Raw genomic sequence first — 21993 nt, forward strand, 5'->3', positions numbered from 1 at the left:
TACCTTTTGTCTTTTACCTGTCGCAGGCTCTCCCTTCAGGATGCTAGGATCCATGGCTTCAATGTCTTTTACCAGTAAGCCAAAAAGCTTTTCATTGAAGCTAAACACAAGCTATGTAGAAAAGAAGGGGAGAAAAATCACTTCATGATTCAATGGCTTGATTCTCACATCATCATCAGTGTTTTCCAAATGCAGGCAAGCAGCTTTCTCTTGTATATCACCACAAGCAAACTACCCACATAACCAATGAGAGGTAACCACTGGTTACCATAACCAACTAACATTTATTGAGTATCTGCTGTGTGCCAAACAAACATTACAGGAGGCTCTGTAACTAATACTCACAAAGTCTCTTGCAAACAGATACTGTACCTCAGTTTTACTAGGAAGGAAGCTGAGATCCAGAGAGGGGCTAAACAATGGGACCTAGAGTCACAGTAAATGACAGAGCCAGGATGCAAGCCTGGGTGTGTGACTCTAAAATAATGCTTTTCTACAACCAATACAAAGTGCCTGCCATTCAAGTGCAGAGACAGCTTCTGAATGGTCATTCATTCACCAAATATTTATTGAGTACCTTCTACAAGCTAGGCCCTCTTCTAGGTACCGGGGTATAACAGAAATATAATAACCCAAGCTGACTGTCAATCCTGCCACTACTAATTACTACGAATGAGAATAAATACTAAGAAAAATGATTTGAAGTAAGATATTTACTTCTTCTCTGTATTATGGAGGATTTTGTTTCATGGGTTTATAGACATCTGCATGTTACTGGGTTTTAAATTATTACAAATTATTACAAATACCAAAGCATTTTCTATTAAAATACAAAAGGAGAAGGTAAAAACAATGAAGTTTAGTTAGGCAATTTGAGCACAACTATCAGTCAGAAAGTGTAAGAATCCAGAAGGACTATGGTAAAGCCCCCAAAGCAATGGACAGGTAAGTCAACTAATTATCAGCTAATCTCTGCCATCCTGGGGAGGAGCCTCCTCAATCCATCTAATCCAAAGTAGCAGCCCAGTGGCTCTCTAGTGCATCATCCCATTTTACTGACATCAAAATACTAAACAGTGTGTGGCATTTCTTATTTTCTGTCTTTCCCAACTAGAAAGTAAGCTCTATGAGGGTAGGAATTCTGTTTATTTTGTTCACTGCAGATCCACAGGGATACTGAAATAATATGTATGGAACACATACTAGGTGTTCAATAAGCACTTAATTAATTAATTGATCAACTGACTAATAGGTTCTTGTCTCAGCTACACCCCTGGCTGAGAAGGTCATGGACCCTCGCTGGACCTAAATAAAATGCCTCATTTGCAAAATGAGGTTAGACAAGATAACCTCTGAGGTTCATTCCAATTCTAGTACTTTTAAAAACAATGATAAATGCTCTACATCCTTTTCCTGTCTACCAGGAATTGAGTTCACACTTGTGAAAGTTGGATATTATGATGTATGATTATCCAAATCCTCAGAGTCGCATTTCTCCAGGTAATGACACTCCACTCACTCCCACAGGTCTCTCCTTCTACCACTTCTCTCATTCCCCATCTTACAGACCTTCCCACGTGAGAGACGCAGAGACGGTCTCTGTAACTCATTACAGATCAGAATTCTAGAAGCTGGGATTCTCAAACTTTTTGGTCTCAGGATCCCTTTATATATAAGCCTAAACATTTTTGAGGACCCCCAAAATTTTGTTTATATGGATTATATCTCTTGATAGTCACTGTATTAGAACAAGAAACTTACTTTTCAAAAAACAATTAAGTACATTATGTGTTAATAACATTTTTAATTTCTTTTAAAAATCCCTCCATTTTCCAAAATAAAAAAATGTAAATGGGAAGAGTGGCACTGTGACATTTTCGCAAATCTCTTTAATTTCTTGCTTAATGGAAGACTGCTGGACGCTCGTGTCTGCTTCAGCAGTCAGTGTGCTATGCTATACCCATCACACAGTCTACAAGACTCCACTGTAGACTTGTGAGAGAATAAGAGGAAAAGGGCACATAATGTCTTGATATTATTATGAAAATAGTTTTGACTTCGCAAACCCCTTGAAAGGGCCTCAGGGACCCCCACAGGTCTCTGAACCACAGTTTGAGAACAGCTGCTATGGAGCTATGGGAGGAGGAAGGAATTAGGAATGATTAAGAAAAGTCATAGAGAACGAGACAAATGTAATGGTGAGGTCAAAAGAGCAATGATTTATGTGTCCAAACAGCAATTTATGAACTCATACATTTAACTAAAATTTTAAAAGAACAGAATTTCTTCCTAGGAGGTTAAACAATATGATATTAACTGAAGTCCAAAAAAAGGGGGCAATGTAAATATCATTTTCAAGAAAAGAAAATCTGGGTTTCAAAAGTTCCATGAAAAACACTAAATATATATATATACACATATACATACACACATACACACAACTTTCTTAAGATTCTCAAAGAAGTTCATAACCAAAAAAGTTAAGAATTACTTTTCTACAGAAATATATCAGTAAAAGAGAAAGACATCCAGAGACAAATGTCCCACAATAAGAAGAAATTTGAGACATGTATGTCTATAGTATTTCCAATTTACAGAAAGAAAAGCTGCTGTAATTATATATGACACTGTAACCTAAAAGCTACTTTAGAATTTTTCTGAACAGACTGCTAGAAGTTCAGCAAACATATTTCCCTCACTTTTTATCACTCAGATATAGCTGTTCACATGCAAAGCTCCTCTCAGTTTTTGAAAAACAGAATTAATTTTCCACAACTGCAGAGATCAGATGTCTAGAAATGAAAGAAAATTTAAAACGACCTGTTGTCCCACTGAGAACGCCTGGTTGTTGAACTGCTGAATAAATTCTGCGGCCATCTTGTCAGTATCATAAGGGTTAGAGTCGATACTTTTTTTCTGCAGGAAATCAATCTCGATGGTCATTGTGCCAATACATTGTTTGGCTTTGTCAAATGTATACAAGAACACTAGAGAAAAAAAGAAGCATTTTTTAAATCACAGAGACACCAAATACTTGCTGTGCTTCAAGTAACTAAAAGTTTCATATAAATGAATTATAACAGAACTTGACCAAAAGGGGATTTTACATGGCCTTCATTGGAGGGACACATAGGCACAGATTTTTAAAAATAATAATAACCACTAGAGATGTTCTTCCCTCTGACTTAATAAGAACATACTGAACAGCACTCTCCTATACTTCTACCCCTCAACCGACTCTTCTAGGGAAATCACAGCCCTCCCGACACAGCCTCTGCATCTTCCTCCTTCTCATTAAACAGAGGACAAAATGACAGTGGGAAGTCCCAGTGGAGTTGGCATAACATACTGTTTCCAAACAACATTTTTGTTTGACGCAAGAAAGAGCTAAGGTGAGAGGTGTGTGGGCTCTTTTGCCCTAACAAATTAGAATGTAGGACACACACACACAAAAAAAAAAACCCTTGAGAAAAAAAAAAAATGTTTACTAGAGGGATTTCCTCCAGAGCAACACAGAGTGTGACATTTCTTTTTTTAATACTACAGAAATATTTACTGAGCACCTATGATATGCAGGGAACTACAGTAAGTTCTACATGTATAACAGGACAAAGGCCAGGTTTTTAGCTCTTCTTTGTATTAACAGCACCCAACAGTGTCTGTAGGATGCTTAATATATTCATGAACTGTTTAAATGAAACAACAGCAGCAAAATACCTATCACCTCCATGCTAATAACAAAGGAGGCAAGACAAAGGGACTTTGGAGTCTGTGTGCTTCAATAGAGTCTGTTAGTAACTAGAAGACTCTCTGTGCCTTGATTTGTCGGTAAAATAAGACTGCCTAGATAAATCTTTATGGTCCTTTCATACTCAATTTCTGTTCTAAACTTATCTCTTAGAGTCTAGCCACTTGAAGAATGTACAAGGATTTTCTATAAATCCTCTGAATGAAATTGCTTGAGTAATCATATTTTTATATTTTGGTTTGCCATAATAAAGGGGACACACATATTTTAAAGATAAACATTTCAAATGCAAAATAACAAAGAAAGCCAGGGTGAGGGTTGGGAAATTCACTGAAGATTGAAGAATAAGTTCAAATCTCAGCTGAAAGTTTCAGAATACTCTCTGACCTCCACTTCTGGGTGTTTTGTTCTTTAACATTTCCTAGAAAGTACAGGTTACATTCTGAGTAACTTTCATAAGCAAGAGAGCTTAGTTGTTTCCCAAATAATGAAGATATTTATGGGGTGAAATATTAATGTGAAAAGGAATAAGTTGATTCAGCAATTCCATTTCCGGGTGTCTGTGCCAGAAAGACTCTTGAACATTTGCCTAAAAAGAGATTTATAGGGAGGTTCATTGCAGCATTATTTCTAATAGTCAAACACTTAAAAAATGCTGATCAGTAGGGAAACGATTAATAAAATGTGGCATATTCATGATGTGGAATAATGTATAGCAATTAAAATTAAAACTTGATGTATATTTAATAAAGACAGATGGTCCATTAAAATATAACATTGAGTGAAAAAAGTACACTTCAGAAAGATGTGCACAATATAATACCATTTTGTGCATTAAAGACTCCAAAACAATTCCATAATGTCATAATGCATATATATGTATGCATATATATACATATATGCATTTATACATGTGTATATATACATGTGTGCATCATCCTTATATCAAGAACTTTGAATAAGTGTATTAAAATATCATCACTGACTATAGTTTTCAAATGCATTTTAATTTAAGGTCAATGTTCCTAAACAGAAAAGACCAAGCTGTTATCATTTCAAATGCTAGAACAGTACCATGGACAGTTTCATAGGCAGCACCATGGCCAGCACCATCACCAGCCCCAAAGGGACAGATGCCCTGAAGGTTTCAACCAGAAGCAAAGGGCCAGAAGGTTGAGAATGTTTTATTTCATGATTAATAGCATTTTAATGTCAGACTAATAAAAAATATTTTTATAAACAAAAGAATTATAGCCAATGCTGTGAATAAACAGACGTTACAAAGACAGGTAATGGGCAAAAACATGTGTTAATTGAACATCAGTCTGCAGTGCTTAAAATACGGCATTTCCAGGTGGAAAGAAGACTAAATGATTCTTCTAAGAAGATTTAGTCTGAGGACTAAAATCATTGACTTGACTAAAAAATGGCTCCTTGCAGACAGAACTCCTGTTCAGAATCTTTGAATTAGCTCTCCCCTTCATACCAAACTTCCTACCCTTTCTTTGCCTACATCTCTACTTACACTGAACCAGCTTTCTATCTTTATGCTACATCATGACATCACTCAGGGCCCCAAATCCTTCCTTGCCTCATGCTTACTCCACCTTAGTCCCACCTGAACACTTAGTTTTATAATAGTTTTATAATTTTTGCCCATTAGGTCTGTTTGAGTTGCCTTTTAAAGAACTGACTTTACATTCAAGATAAGCATTTCTGGTAGGAGGAGAATGCTTTAAACACAATTCAGGCCACAAAACACATTTCTCATTTCATCTTGAATTTTCACTTCTTCACAACAGAATTTATCTGCATTAAAAATTAAATTTAGGGGCTTCCCTGGTGGCGCAGTGGTTGAGAGTCCGCCTGCCGATGCAGGGGACACGGGTTCGTGCCCCCGTCCGGGAAGATCCCACATGCCGCGGAGCGGCTGGGCCCGTGAGCCATGGCCACTGAGCCTGTGCGTCCGGAGCCTGTGCCCCGCAACGGGAGAGGCCACAACAGTGAGAGGCCCGCATACCGCAAAAAAAAAAAATAATAATAAAAAATAATTTAAAAAAATTAAATTTACGCACACTCCACCCTATATTTAGAAAAGTAAGTTTAAGGAAATTAGAAACCTAAGCTACTTACACACTCATTTTCTCATTAGATTTAACAAGTGTTCATTTTTATTTCTGCCACTGTCCACAAATAGGGAACCCTGGCTTCAGGCACTGACCTACTTCCCTTTGGCGCCAAACTCCTCCACTGTCTCAGCTTCACACTATGCTTCAGGTGAGGCAGTGACAGTTAAGGGAATCACTTATGTCAGTGTTTCCAAAAATGTGGCTGATAAGAGCTACTTAAGGGTGATTGTTAAAAACACAGATTCATGAATCAGACTTCCCAAGGGAGGGGCCTGGGACTCTTTGTTTTTTAAAAAACAAACTCCCCAGGTGTTTCTTTGAGGTAAGTTTAGAAAGCACTAATTATGCAACTACCAGCTACCTATATCTAAAGTAATTTCCTTCATTTTCACCCCAAGTCAAAAAATTTTCTCTCTCATCCTACTTCCACAAAGAAAAGGCCAAATAAAGATAATCCCAATATTTAAGTTCCCTCTAACTCAGAAAAAAAAAAAAAGTATAAGTTGCCATGTTCCTAAATGAGGAACAGGATATTCTCTCCTTCCACTTTACCAACTTCTCTTCTCAGGCATCTCGACTACAAACAGACTAACCTCGTAATGTGTTCCAAGCAACTGCTTTAAGTATTTGTTTTCTTTCAACCAGTTTAAAGTTAATATATCTTTGAATATCTTCAAAAGCATTGGATCTAGAGGATCTGAACGTGAATCTGAACATTCCCACACATCTTCCTAAAACCCCGTGGAAACAAAAAGGAGAATAAATAATGCTACATATGCCCATACCTTCAGCATTACTTGGAGACAGAGAATACCATGAAACTCAAATTACTTGAAAGTAAAGAAATATGTAACAAAATTAGACAGAGCTCCCATTGTGGAAAAAAAGGAGAAGGGAGAGTACTACATAGAGAAAATATAGACAAAATCACCCCTCGAAAGAGAAAGTCCAACACCAAAAACCAAAACACTACACACAGGTTTAGGACTTGGTAGTCCATGACTCCAGGTACAGGGAAAGGACCTGAAAGTAAGTAGGACTGGAAGTGGCAGCATCAAAGAATCACTGGAAAGAATCAGATAAATAGAGAAGGGATGGTGCCCTTTGAGATGTGGCAATGAAGGGAAGAAGGCAGTAAGAGAGGAAAATTAAGGATCATGCAGAAACCAAAGAGAAATAAGCTATGCCAACCAACCTCTGTACCTCCCCCTCCACCTCACCATTATTCCTTATTAAAGAAACTGCACTTCTCTACACTAACAGAAAAGAATGCTCTTGCACTAATAATTTTGTCTACAAATCATGTGAAACAGAAAAAAATAACTCCACAAAGTTACTGTAAAGAAAATATAACAAATAACAAAATATTGCAGCATTTCAGCTGATGAAGCATCTTCCCTAAAAAGATCAACGATGAAATAGAAAATATATGTAACATTTTAAACTAAATTAAGTATCCTCAAACAAGTATTCAGACATATAACAAAACACCTAAAACCAGAAGATTGAAAACTAAGACCAGAAATAGACAAATAAAAGAAATGCAATGACAGTTTATCAAACACAGGAAAGAAATTGAGGAAAAAGACAAACTACTCAGAAGTGAATAATAAATTACAAAGTGCCCATGGGAGAACAGATTCAAATTAATATTTAATAAGAGGCAGTGAATAAAGACAGGAAAACAACCAAGGTAGTAGTAAAAATAAGGCAAAGAAAGAATTTGCAAAGAACAGGGAGAAAGGAGTTGAAACGGAAGACAGGCCGATAAGGCCTAAAATACATTTATAATTGGAGCTCCTGAGAAGAAAATCAAAACAACTGGGCCAGAACTAATACTTAAAACCATAATCTAAGAAAATTTTCTGGAAATAGAGAAAACTTAAATCTACATATTGAAATAAAGCATTGTATACCTCGGTTGTTGACCCAAAATGACCAATTCCAAGAAATATCCTAATTAAGGATATTAGAATTTAAAGACAGAAAAATCCTCAGCGTTCCCAGGCACAAAAATCAAATTCCTTATAAAGATAAGAAACTTAGACTGGCATCAGCCTTCTCAAGAGTTTCACACAAAGCAAAGCAATGCGATGCACTATTTTCAAGAAATTCAAGGGAAGAAAACAAGCCAAGAATTTTGTATCCAGCCAAGCTGTCCATAAGATATCAAAGGTATAAAAAAAATTAGTTTGAATATCCAAGAACTTAGGAAACAATGTACACATTTATACTTCCTGGAGGGATCTACTCAATTTATCCAACTAAGTAGAAACTGGCAAAAGGACTGATCATGATCATTTAAGAGATTTAGTTGCAGAGTTAAGGCTAAAACAAGTATGGGGTCGTACATGGAAAAACAGCATGTAAATACCATGTTCTTCTAACACAGACAGAAATCAACTAGCATGGTCACTATAATTAGTGATACTGTATTGCATATTTGAATGTTGCTACAAGAGTAGATCTTACAAGTTCTCAACACAAGAAAAAAAAGCTGTAACTATGTAAGGTGACAGATGTTAACTAGACTTATTGTGGTGAGCATTTCGCAATGTATACAAAATATCAAATCATTATGTTGTATACCTGAACTAATATAATGTTATATGTCAATTATATTTCAATTTAAAAAAATTTGCTTCTTCCAGTAAAAAAAAAAAAAAGACTTAAAACTTGAAAAAAAAAGAAATTAACAAAATGGGAGGAGAAAGGGGAAGGCAGAATATTAACTGTTGTATAGGTAATAGATGAGAGTCAAAGGATATCATTTAGAACAGACAGGACAGTTTTTTGAAAAGGTTAATTAAGGAAAAAAAAGAGGAAGTACTAAGGGCACTAGGAGAGGTATAAATGCAGAAGTAATCACTAAAACAAAAACGTAAACATTCCTAAATACCAAAATAAATTTTAAAAAATAGCAAAGAGGCTGGATCAAGATGGCGGAGTAGAAGAACGTGCTCTCACTCCCTCTTCCGAGAACACTGGAATCACAACTAACTGCTGAACAATCACTGACAGGAAGACACTGGAACTCACCAAAAAAGATACCCCACATGCAAAGACAAAGGAAAAGCCACAGTGAGACGGTAGGAGGGGCGCTATCACAATAAAACCAAATCCCATAACTGCTGGGTGGGTGACTCACAAACTGGAGAACACTTATACCACAGAAGTCCAGCCACTGGAGTGAAGGTTCTGAGCCACACAACAGGCTTCACAACCTGGGGGTTTGGCAACAGGAGAGGAATTCCTAGAGAACCAGACTTTGAAGGCTAGTGGGATTTGATTGCAGGACTTCCGCAGGACTAGGGGAAACAGAGACTCCACTCTTGGAGGGCACACACAAACTAGTGTGCACCTCAGGACCCAGGCGGAAGGAGCAGTGACCCCATAGGAGAAAGAACCAGACCTACTGCTAGTGTTGGAGGGTCTCCTGAAGAGGCAGGGGGCAGCTGTGGCTCACCGTGAGGACAAGGACACTGGCAGCAGAAGTTCTGGGAAGTACTCCTTGGCGTGAGCCCTCCCAGAGTCCGCCATTAGCCCCACCAAAGAGCCCGGGTAGGTTCCAGTCTTGGGTCGCCTCAGGCCAAACAACCAACAGGGAGGGAACCCAGTCCCACCCATCAGCAGACAAGTGGATTAAAGTTTTACTGAGCTCTGCCCACCAGAGCAACACCCAGCTCTACCCACCACCAGTCCCTCCCCTCAGGAAACTTCCACAAGCCTCTTAGATAGCCTCATCCACCAGAGGGCAGACAGCAGAAGCAAGAACTACAATCCTGCAGCCTGTGGAACAAAAACCACATTCACAGAAAGATAGACAAGATGAAAAGGCAGAGGGCTATATACCAGATGAAGGAACAAGATAAAATCCCAGAAAAACAACTAAATGAAGTGCAGATAGGCAACCTTCCAGAAAAAGAATTCAGAATAATGATAGTGAAGATGATCCAGGACCTCGGAAAAAGAATGGCGGCAAAGACTGAGAAGATGCAAGAAATGTTTAACAAAGACCTAGAAGAATTAAAGAACAAACAAACAGAGATGAACAATACAATAACTGAAATGAAAACTACACTAGAAGGAATCAATAGCAGAATAACTGAGGCAGAAGAATGGATAAGTGACCTGGAAGACAGAATGGTGGAATTCACTGCTGCGGAACAGAATAAAGAATGAAAAGAAATAAAGACAGCCTAAGAGACCTCTGGGACAACATTAAACGCAACAACATTCGCATTATAGGGGTCCCAGAAGGAGAAGAGAGAGAGAAAAGACCAGAGAAAATATTTGAAGAGATTATAGTCGAAAACTTCCCTAACATGGGAAAGGAAACAGCCACCCAAGTCCAGGAAGCACAGAGAGTCCCAGGCAGGATAAACCCAAAGAGAGACATGCCAAGACACATCGAGTAATCAAATTGACAAAAATTAAAGACAAAGAAAAATTATTGAAAGCAACAAGGGAAAAATGACAAATAACATACAAGAGAATCCCCATAAGGTTAACAGCAGGTTTCTCAGCAGAAACTCTACAAGCCAGAAGGGAGTGGCATGATATATTTAAAGTGATGAAAGGGAAGAACCTACAACCAAGATTACTCTACCTGGCAAGGACCTCATTCAGATTCGATGGAGAAATCAAAAGCTTTACAGACAAGCAAATACTAAGAGAATCCAGCACCACCAAACCAGCTCTACAACAAATGCTAAAGGAACATCTCTAAGTGGGAAACACAAGAGAAGAAAAGGACCTACAAAATCAAACCCATAACAATTTAAAAAATGGTAATAGGAACATACATATTGATAATTACCTTAAACGTGAATGGATTAAATGCTCCAACCAAAAGACACAGGCTCGCTGAATGGATACAAAAACAAGACCCATATATATGCTGTCTACAAGAGACCCACTTCAGACCTAGGGACACATACAGACTGAAAGTGAGGGGATGGAAAAAGATATCCCATGCAAATGGAAATCAAAAGAAAGCTGGAGTAGCAATATTCATATCAGATAAAATAGACTTTAAAATAAAGAATGTTACAAGAGACAAGGAAGGACACTACATAATGATCAAGGGATCAATCCAAGAAGAAGATATAACAATTATAAATATATATGCACCCAACATAGGAGCACCTCAATACATAAGGCAAATGCTAACAGCTGTAAAAGAGGAAATCAACAGTAACACAATAATAGTGGGGGACCTTAACACCTCACTTACACCAATGGACAGATAATCCAAACAGAAAATTAACAAGGAAACACAAGCTTTAAATGACACAATAGACCAGATAGATTTAATTGATATTTATAGGACATTCCATCCAAAAACAGCAGATTACACTTTCTTCTCAAGTGCGCATGGAACATTCTCCAGGACAGATCATGTCTTGGGTCACAGATCAAGCCTCAGTAAATTTAAGAAAATTGACATCATATCAAGCATCTTTTATGACCACAATGCTATGAGATTAGAAATTAGTTACAGGGAAAAAAACGTAAAAAACACAAACACATGGAGGCTAAACAATACGTTACTAAATAACCAAGAGATCACTGAAGAAATCAAAGAGGAAATCAAAAAATACCTAGAGACAAATGACAATGAAAACACGACGACCCAAAACCTATGGGATGCAGCAAAAGCAGTTCTAAGAGGGAAGTTTATAGCTATACAAGCCTACCTCAAGAAACAAGAAAAATCTCAAACAATCTAACCTTACCCCTAAAGGAACTAGAGAAAGAAGAACAAACAAAACCCAAAGTTAGTAGAAGGAAAGAAATCATGAAGATCAGAGAGGAAATAAATGAAATAGAAACAAAGAAAACAATAGCAAAGATCAATAAAACTAAAAGCTGGTTCTTTGAGAAGATAAACAAAATTGATAAACCATTAACCAGACTCACCAAGAAAAAGAGGGAGAGGACTCAAATCAATAAAATGAGAAATGAAAAAGGAGAAGTTACAACAGACACCTTAAATATACAAAGCATCCTAAGAGACTGCTACAAGCAACTCTATGCCAATAAAATGGACAACCTGAAAGAAATGGACAAATTCTTAGAAACGTATAACCTTCCAAGACTGAACCAGGAAGAAACAGAAAACATGAACAGACCAATCACAAGTAATGAAATTGAAACCGTGATTAAAAATCTTCCAACAAACAAAAATCCAGATGGCTTCACAGGTGAATTCTATCAAACATGTAGAGAAGAGCTAACACCCATCCTTCTCAAACTCTTCCAAAACATTGCAGAGGAAGGAAAACTCCCAAACTCATTCTACGAGGCCACCATCACCTTTATACCAAAACCAGACAAAGATACTACAAAAAAAGAAAATTACAGACCAATATCACTGATGAATATAGATGCTAAAATCCTCAACAAAATACTAGCAAACAGAATCCAACAACACATTAAAAGGATCATACACCATGATCAAGTGGGATTTATCCCAGGGATGCAAGGAATCTTCAATATACACAAACCAATCAATGTGATACACCATATTAACAAATTCAAGGATAAAAACCATATGATCATCTCAATAGATGCAGAAAAAACTTCTGACAAAATTCAACACCCATTTATGATAAAAACTCTCCAGAAAGTGGGCATAGAGGGAATCTACCTCAACATAATAGAGGCCATGTACAACAAACCCACAGCAAACATCACTCTCAATGGTGAAAAACTGAAGGCATTTCCTCTAAGATCAGGAACAAGACAAGGATGTCCACTATCGCCACTATTATTCAACATAGTTTTGGAAGTCTTAGACACGGCAATTAGAGAAGAAAAATAAATAAAAGGAATACAAATTGGATAAGAAGTAAAACTGTCACTGTGTGCAGATGACATGACACTACACACAGAGAATTCTAAAGATGCCACCAGAAAACTACTAGAGTTAATCAATGATTTGGTAAAGTTGCAGGATTCAAAATTAGTGCACAGAAATCTCTTGCATTCCTATACACTAATGATGAAAAATCTGAAAGAGAAATTAAGGAAACAGTTCCATTTACATATGCAACAAAAAGAATAAAATACCTAGGAATAAACCCACCTGGGGAGACAAAAGACCTGTAATGCAGAAAATTATAAGACACTTATGAAAGAAATTAAAGATGATATCAACAGATGGAGAGATAGACCATGTTCTTGGACTGGAAGAATCAATATTGTGAAAATGACTACACTACCCAAAGCAATCTACAGGTTCAATGCAATCCCTATCAAACTACCACTGGCATTTTTCACAGAACTACAGCAAAAAATTTCAAACTTTGTTTGGAAAAACAAAAGACCCCGAATAGCCAAAGCAATCTTGAGAACGAAAAACGGAGCTGGAGGAATCAGGCTCCCTGACTTCAGACTATACTACAAAGCTACAGTAATCAACACAGTGTGGTACTGGCACAAAAACAGAAAGATCAATAGAACAGGATAGAAAGCCCAGAGATAAACCCACACACATACGGTCAACTTATCTTTGATAAAGGAGGCAGGAATGTACAGTGGAGAAAGGACAGCCTCTTCAATAAGCGGTGCTGGGAAAACTGGACAGGGACATGTAAAAGTATGAGATTAGATCATTCCCTAACACCATACACAAAAATAAGCTCAAAATGGATTAAAGACCTAAATGTAAGGCCAGAAACTATCAAACTCTTAGAGGGAAACATAGGCAGAACACTCTATGACATAAATCACAGCAAGATCCTTTTGGACCCACCTCCTAGAGAAATGGAAATAAAAACAAAGATAAACAAATGGGACCTAATGAAACTTCAAAGCTTTTGCACAGCAAAGGAAACCATAAACAAGACGAAATGACAACCCTCAGAATGGGAGAAAATATTTGCAAATGAAGCAACTGACAAAGGATTAATCTCCAAAATTTAAAAACAGCTCATGCAGCTCAATAGCAAAAAAACAAACAACCCAATCCAAAAATGGGCAGAAGACCTAAATAGACATTTCTCCAAAGAAGACATACAGATGGCCAAGAAGCACATCACGAAGTATTAGAGAAATACAAATCAAAACTACAGTGAGGTATCACCTCACACCAGTTAGAATGGGCATCATCAGAAAATCTACAAACAACAAATGCTGGAGAGGGTGTGGAGAAAAAGGAACCCTCTTACACTGTTGATGGGAATGTAAATTGATACAGCCACTATGGAGAACAGTGTGGAGGTTCCTTAAAGAACTAAAAATAGAATTACCATATGACCCAGCAATCCCACTACTGGGCATACACCCAGAGAAAACCATAATTCAAAAAGACACATGCACTCCAATGTTCATTCCAGCACTATTTACAATAGCCAGGTCATGGAAGCAACCTAAATGCCCACTGACAGACGAATGTATAAAGAAAATGTGGTACATATATACAGTGGAATATTACTCAGCCATAAAAAGTAACGAAATTGGGTTGTAGAGTTGTGTATGCATCTGGAGGCTGTCATACGGAGTGAAGTAAGTCAGAAAGAGCAAATCAAATATTGTATGTTAACGCATATATGTGGAACCTAGAAAATGGTACAGATGAACCAGTTTGCAGAGCAGAAATTGAGACACAGATGTAGAGAACAAACGTATGGACACCAAGGGCGGAAAGCGGTGGGGGGTGAGGGTTGTGGTGTGATGAATTTGGAGATTGGGATTGACATGTATACACTGATGTGTATAAAATGGATGACTAATAAGAAAAAATTAGAAGTAAACATTAAAAAAATAGCAAAGAGGACACACCACATAAATACAACTAAAGCATAAAATGAAGGAATTGAGAACAAACATAGCAGTCATATCAATAACTGTGAATGGGCTTAACAAACCTATTAAAAGAAAAAGATCTTCAAATTAGTTCATAAAGCAAAATCCAAGTCTACGTTGTATATAACAGACACATCTAAAACAGTGATTCAGAAAGGCTAAAAGTCAAGAGACGGGGAAAGATATTTTGAGCAAATTAAAAACAATAAAAAAGCAGGTATTATGATCCTAATATCAAAATATAATGCAAAACACATTAAACAAGATTAAAAAGGATATTTTATAATGCAAAAAGGCATAATTCACAATAAAAATATAAGTTATGAATATCTACATACCAAATAACACAGAAAGTACTGTGTAAAGTAGAAACTACAGGAGATGCAAGGAAAAGTAGAAAAACACTAATAACAGTAGATTTTAACACACCATTCTCAGTGCAAGACAGGTCAAGTGACCAAAAATAAGTAAGAATATAGAAAATCTAAACAGCATGATCAATAAAGTAGAGCTTATGGATATACAGCAAACAGTAAACACTGATAACAGAGAATATATCTCTTTCTCAGTGCACATGAACCATCTTCTTTCCATGTGCATGCGTGCGTGTGTGTGTGTGTGTGATGAGGACACTTAAATCTACCCTCTTAGCAAATTTTAAGTATCCAACACAGTATTGTTAACTATTGTCATCACGCTGTAACTAGATCTCCAGAACTAATTTATCTTGCAAAACTGAAACGTTGTACCCTGCGACCAACAACTCCCCATTATATAAATGTATTCTTCAAAAAATGTCACCATCGTGAAAGGAAAGAAAACCCTGAACATTAGAGAAATGACAACTAAATGCAATACATGATCCTGAACTGGATCCCACACTGAAGAGGAAAAATACTATAAAGGAGATAATTGGGACAATTAACAAAATTGGAATATGAACTATAGATTAAAGTTTCAATGTTTAATTTCCTGAATTTGATCACAATTACGAGCACATCTTTTTTCTGAAGAAACACACACTAACGTATTAGAGGTAAAGAGGAATGATTTCTGCAACGTAATCTCAAATGTTCAGGAAAAAAATGGGTGTGTGCAGGTTGTGTGTGTGTGTGTCTGTGTGTGGAGAGAGAGAGAGAGTAAGGAGAGAGAGAAAAAATGATTTTAAAAAATGACAATTAGTGAATCTGGGTAAAAGTAGTACATAGGGTTTCTCTGTATTATTTTTGTAACATTTCCATAAATATGATTTTTTTTAGGTCTTAAAAGCTAGTGGGAAAAAAAGCTGACTTAATTACACTTGCATTTTCTTTTCTCCCCCTACTGAACCCATTAAGTTGACATGAAATTACCTGACAAAAAGACTCATACTCCATTTTCCCAACTTTGCCACAATGACTAAGAAACAATTCCAGTTTTTACTTATTAGCTCCTTAGTTTATAAACCACAAGGGGTTTAGTCTTTTTTTCCCCCTGAAGTCATAAATTGCCTTCCATGCCCTTCCCTAATGAACTATGATGACTTTATAACACATTTCATTTTAAAAAGTACATTGTTTTCTTAAGTATTGTCACCCTTTCTTCTCCTTACCCTAAATCAGATTTATCTTTCTAAACAAAGACATTAGGAAACATATCTCAGTATACAGTAAAATGGAATCACCATGTAATACCAATTATTCCTCTTTAACATAACTTCGGCTTTTAAAAAAATTTTCCATAGCCATAATTTCACAAAGTCCTATTCAGCTTAATTCTAGGCAAGTCAAATAACCTCCCAGCTATTTTCTTTCAGTCCTGAATTCTCCTCACTCCTCACCAGACTCCACAATGATATTAGAGTTCTTTTCTAAAGGTAGGATTTTGTTGGGCTCGTTCAGAGATTCTCAGGAGCTCTAAGTGTCTTTGTGTAAAATCCAAAAATCTCAGTATGTACTTCTAGGCCCTCCACTAACTTCATACTCTACTCTAATCACTTAATACAATCCATTCAGGCAAATCCTTTCAGTCAGACAAACATACTTATGAGCACTGCCTATGATTTGCTTGCTTCCAACTCAATGCCTTTTATTTATATTATGTCTCATCTTAAGAGTCCTTCGTCCTTGTCTCTATCATGTCATGCTTTTCCCCTACTTCATAATCATGCTCAAAATTCCAGTGCCTAGAAAGATTTCTCTGGCTAATTTTCCAATCAATTCATCCACTCCTGTTCCGTCTTAGCACTTTTACACAGAGCTCCTAAAGGTAATATTTGTGCACAAATTTACCTTGTACATCTTCTGTGAGGTATGAACATGTGGATATTCCTTTCCCTACTAGACTGTAATTTCCAGATAGAATAACAAGTAGATAAAGAGGTAGGTTCCATAACTATTTACTTTCCATTCTCATAGACCTAACTGTAATATGGATGAAAGTGTAATGGCCTGACAAGTAACAGAAAATTGTACAGATCTCCATAACTATGAGAAAATCATAAAGACAATCTACCTCAGGTAGCTAAAAAATATACCTACCTTCTATTTCTTGCCCAATAGAAAGTCCAGCCCATTTTCGCTGTAAAATAAGAGAGAAAAAAAAGACACTTAACACAAAATCAATCAAAATTAGAGAAATGAGGAAAAGAGGATTTCTTTGAATTTCATTAACACATTCCCAGACCAAAACATGGCTGTTAAGTGTTGAACTGTGTCTCACAAAACGATTTGTTGAAGTCTTAGCCCCCGACCCCTGTGAATGTGACCATATTTGGAAATAGGGTCTTTGCAGATGAAATCAAGGTAAGATGAGGTCATATCAAATTAAGGTAGACCCTAAGCCAATATGGCTTCCTTATAAGAAAAGGACACAGCACACGGGGAGAACGTCATGTGACAATGAAGGCAGAGACTGAAGGGATATATCTACCAGTCAATGAACATCAAGGATTGTCCGCAACACCAGAAGCTAAGCACGGAACAGATTTTTCCCTAGTGCCTTCAGAGAGAGCCTGGCCCTGCTGACATCTTGACTTCAGACTTCCAGCCTTCAGAACTGTGAGAGAATACATTTCTGTTGTTTTAAGCCACCCAGTTTGTGGTACTTTGTTACAGCCACCCTAGGAAACATATGCTATAGTTTATTTATGCCTGAACATCTATCCTCAAAACATATAAAGCTTGCCTTTTTACAGTAAAGCTGGCACCACTGAATAGCATGCTCCTTTGCATAATATAATGCTCCTGAAAGACTTCGTAGTATCAGATATTCCAGCGTTCTAAATGTACTGTGCATAGTTACACTGTTTGATACAGTAGCACAAAAAGAAAGATGTTCAATTCATGAAAACTAAATTAAAACTTATCAGATAATCTATACTGAAACCCAAGCAGGGATTCAAATCATTAGATGGTCATGACTATTCTTTGTGTACTAGCCAAAAGAGTGTCAGGCATTTAGCTTTAGCTTCTCCCCAGTACCTACTGGCAAGAATGTACAGAGGCAGGACAGATTGTGTTCAGGCAGGAATTCAAGACTGGCTTGGTACAGATTCAAAATTAGCAGTTATTGACAAAACTCCAAAGAACAGTGAGAAAAATAATTTTTGACCGGAAATCAAAAGTTTGTCTGCTCATCTGAACTTTGTGGGTTTTGTGGTGGGTAGTTAAGAAGATGCTGCGTTTTGAATATGTGCAACACGTGCTCTACCTTCCAGCTTTCTTACCATCTCTCCACCCTTCACCTCTCTCTTCTGTAGTACCCCATCCCACTTCTGGCCAACTGAAAATTTAGTAGCATACTGGTTAAGCCCAGACTTTGGGTCACAAAGCAGCCACAATTAGGTTCTATACCCAGAGGCAGTCTCAAGGATGATAAAAACAGTATCTATCATTTGGGGTTGTTGAGAGAATTAAACGAGTGAACACAGGCAAAAGCACTTAGAATAGCACTTGGCCTATAGTAAATGTTGGGAAAATTTCTTTTAAGCAGAGACAAGGAAAAATAGTTAGAAACCCCATTTCTGGCCAGCAGAATCTCAAATGCAGCTCCGTAAAAGCTGGTTAACTCTAGAATATTCCAAACCTTTGATCTATAAGAAGCAAATGAGAAAGGTAGTCCTGATATTGGAGAGGCATCTGAACAGAGAAAAAGGGAAGAGTGAGTGATCATTTCCCATAATTTGTGTGGGATTCAAGAGATCTTTAATAGTTCCCTAACAAGTGTTTGATCTCCTTCCTTAAACCTCCAGGTGTGGGAGGGCAGGAATCAATGCTTATCAGCATACTACAAGGAGGTAAAGGTTGCATTTGCATTGTTTAGGACTGGGGACCAGCAGCATGAGTAAGGTGACAACGGAGAAAAGAATACAGACTCCTACTGGTGAGGCTCCTACATTATATATTATGTGCCTGCAATAGTGCTAGGCAATTTCCCCTCCACAGAATCCACCAACAGTTATAAAGTAATAAAGTAATCATAAAGAATCATATTCTTTAGTCTAACATCATTGCTTTTTTTTTTTTTTTTTTTTTTTTTGCGGTACACGGGCCTCTCACTGCTGTGGCCTCTCCCGTTGCAGAGCACAGGCTCCGGACGCGCAGGTTCAGCGGCCATGGCTCACGGGCCTAGCCGCTCCGCGGCATGTGGGATCTTCTCAAACCGGGGCACAAACCCGTGCCCCCTGCATCGGCAGGCAGACTCTCAACCACTGCGCCACCAGGGAAGCCCGACATCATTGCATTTTAAAATCACTATTAGATGTCAATTTTAGAAGTAAATGCTATTTTTATATATTTTATACATTTTCTGTTACCCTGTGAGCTAACATTAAAATAACCTGACACTTTGATAGCTGATATCACTGCAGAATTCTTTTAAATTAGGGGGAAAAAGTGAAGTCAATAAAAGGTAGACATAGTAAAACTTGGCAATTAAGAATATATCTTTTAATTCCTTACATAATACCTAGATGGTTTTCCTCAATATGAATCAATACAGTTACAGCGTGACACAGCTTGGTTTAAATGAATTGATTCTTCTATGACTTTCAAGAATAGAAGAGAATAAATTCCTGAGTTACCTGAGGTAAGCTGAATGCAATGCTCCCTGGAACCACAGATGGGTGGGTCCTCAGTGTAAATGTGTACCTGTGGTTGGGGGAGGTCCTCACCATCACGTGCCTAAAGGACAGAAACACAGTCAATACTCCACGTCAAAGGAAATAAAGAACATCAATTCCAAATGTGCTAATTTCCAATAAATGATGCTTGATGAGTACTGGGTAGAAACATGGCATTATTTGAGTCCTGAAGAAACAGGACCACAAATTTCATTTCCAAAAACTGTCAACAATTCAAAATGTTTTCCAGGAATAAGGACCACCTCAGGCCAAACAGACATCAAGCAGAATCAGGACCAAGTTCAAGAGAGTACATACCATCCAAAACATCAATGTCACTGCATTTCCAGTTTACATAAAACTGAAGACAGTGATTTACTTGATATTAAGTAAAAATTAAATGAATTTCCTCTCCTGAGACTTATTTCACATTCTAACTAGACTAAAGGAAGGAGAACCGAAGATAGAATAAAGCCAGGATATAGCAGTCAAAAAAAAAGTTAGTTTTTAGGACTATTCATTAAATCTCTTTGCAGATTCCCACAACAGGTTGAAATACTAACAGCCTGTAAAATTAAAAAGGTGGTAAAAATGAAAAAATTTCACAAAATATATCAGCTTCCATATAGATTATCAATATTTACTATTTCAAAGCATTTTGTGCTAATTCACCCTGCTCAGAAGTTACCTGTAAACAGATGAACTATAGTTATCTCATGATCATCTCCTATACCAAGAAACTACCAAGGACTGTGTGTGAGATAGAAGCTTCAAACTCTGCTACAATAGCACTATCTTTTTAAAAATTATCTTTTAGAATGCTATAATTTTTTAACTATTAATGGTTAATGTTTCTATACATATCGTTTTGTCAGTAGGACACAAGTTCCTTACATCTACTCTACTTTAAGTAACCCCCTCATGTGTACAGTGAACATCTAACACATCAAAGAATTCCATAAGCAAATTCTCACACTGATTGTCTGTAGTCCAGTTTATACGTAGAAAGTTCTATGTTCAACTTAGAATTACACAATTTTTAGGACTGGAAACAATGTTAATACAATTATGTAGTATAGCCCTTTACTCTGAAGCGGAAAACCACAGAAGATTAGCAATTCTAACCCTGTGAAACTCATGTATTTCTCAGATAGCTTTAGAAACAGAAAAAGGCTCAGTTAAAATCCCACTTCCTTCCTCATTTCCCTAGTCTGCCTTCTGGAACAGCCCCTTCATGTGCTTATCTCCACCAACCTTAGAAGCACATGGATGGCAATGAACTTGGTAGCAGGGTATTTAGAAGTTCTGCCAATGGGTGATGTGAATCAGTTAAAATAAATGACAGTGAAAAACGCTTGTAAAGATTCTACAACTGTTGTGCATCTTCCAATTTTCATGTCTCTTGGATTATCATAGTAATAATGATCAAAACAGCTAATATTTATTGAGGACTTATTAATGTGATAGACTCTGTTCTAAGTGCTTTCTTTGTGTGTAACTCAATAATCACAAACACCCTGAGGAAGATAGTACCATCATCCCCATTTTACAGATTAGGACACTGAGGCACAGGGTAAATAACTTACCCATGGTCACCCAGTTTATAATTGGCAGAACCAGGATCCAAACTCAGACAATCTGACCCAAAACCAAAAACCTAATGACTACGCTATATATGATTCATATATCCAGTATGTTTAGTTCTGCTAAGAAAACCAATGGAAAAATAAAGGTATATATAAAAAAACTATGTATCATTTAGAAAACATTTATCAAAATTTGATATAGTAAATACATGACTTTTTCATCTCCCATTTTCCAATTCAGCAAGAGGAATTAAAAAATTATACTTAAACGTTTCCCAAAATAAATAAATAAATAAATTAAATAAGGACTCTCTAGAAGTTTCTAAAATACCATTTAGCAGGTTAGAAGAAAACAAAGTCAGATACTCACTGGCCAGACTGGAAATCCTTTTCATTCACAACTGCACAGTTAGTTAAAGATAATTCATCTGTAGGACATCTTGCAGCTTGCATACTCTGTAAGAATCAATGATTAGGAAAATAAAATTAAGTCACCTTTTATTTTCTTAAAGAATATTTTATGCTTCCCTGTCCTCTATTCCCCATCACCTGTAGTAAACGCTTACTGTTTTTGACCCCCAGCACCCCTTACTCTGTGGTAACAGTAAACCCTGCCTT

General features: G+C 37.0%; 1 protein-coding gene across 1 annotated transcript in view; it reads right to left on the bottom strand.

Moving 5' to 3' along the window:
* NSF (N-ethylmaleimide sensitive factor, vesicle fusing ATPase) overlaps positions 1-21993 on the bottom strand; it is a gene marked incomplete at both ends in the record, with an annotated part of 138281 nt that overhangs the window by 110020 nt on the left and 6268 nt on the right. The window contains 5 exons of the mRNA XM_079726222.1: positions 4-111; positions 2821-2987; positions 17208-17247; positions 19751-19850; positions 21746-21831. Of these exons, the coding sequence (XP_079582348.1) occupies positions 4-111; positions 2821-2987; positions 17208-17247; positions 19751-19850; positions 21746-21831 (501 nt within the window). The remainder of the gene's footprint in view (positions 1-3; positions 112-2820; positions 2988-17207; positions 17248-19750; positions 19851-21745; positions 21832-21993) is intronic.

This window comes from Hyperoodon ampullatus (genome assembly GCF_949752795.1).
Source record: "Hyperoodon ampullatus genome assembly, chromosome: 19".
NCBI lineage: Eukaryota > Metazoa > Chordata > Mammalia > Artiodactyla > Ziphiidae > Hyperoodon > Hyperoodon ampullatus.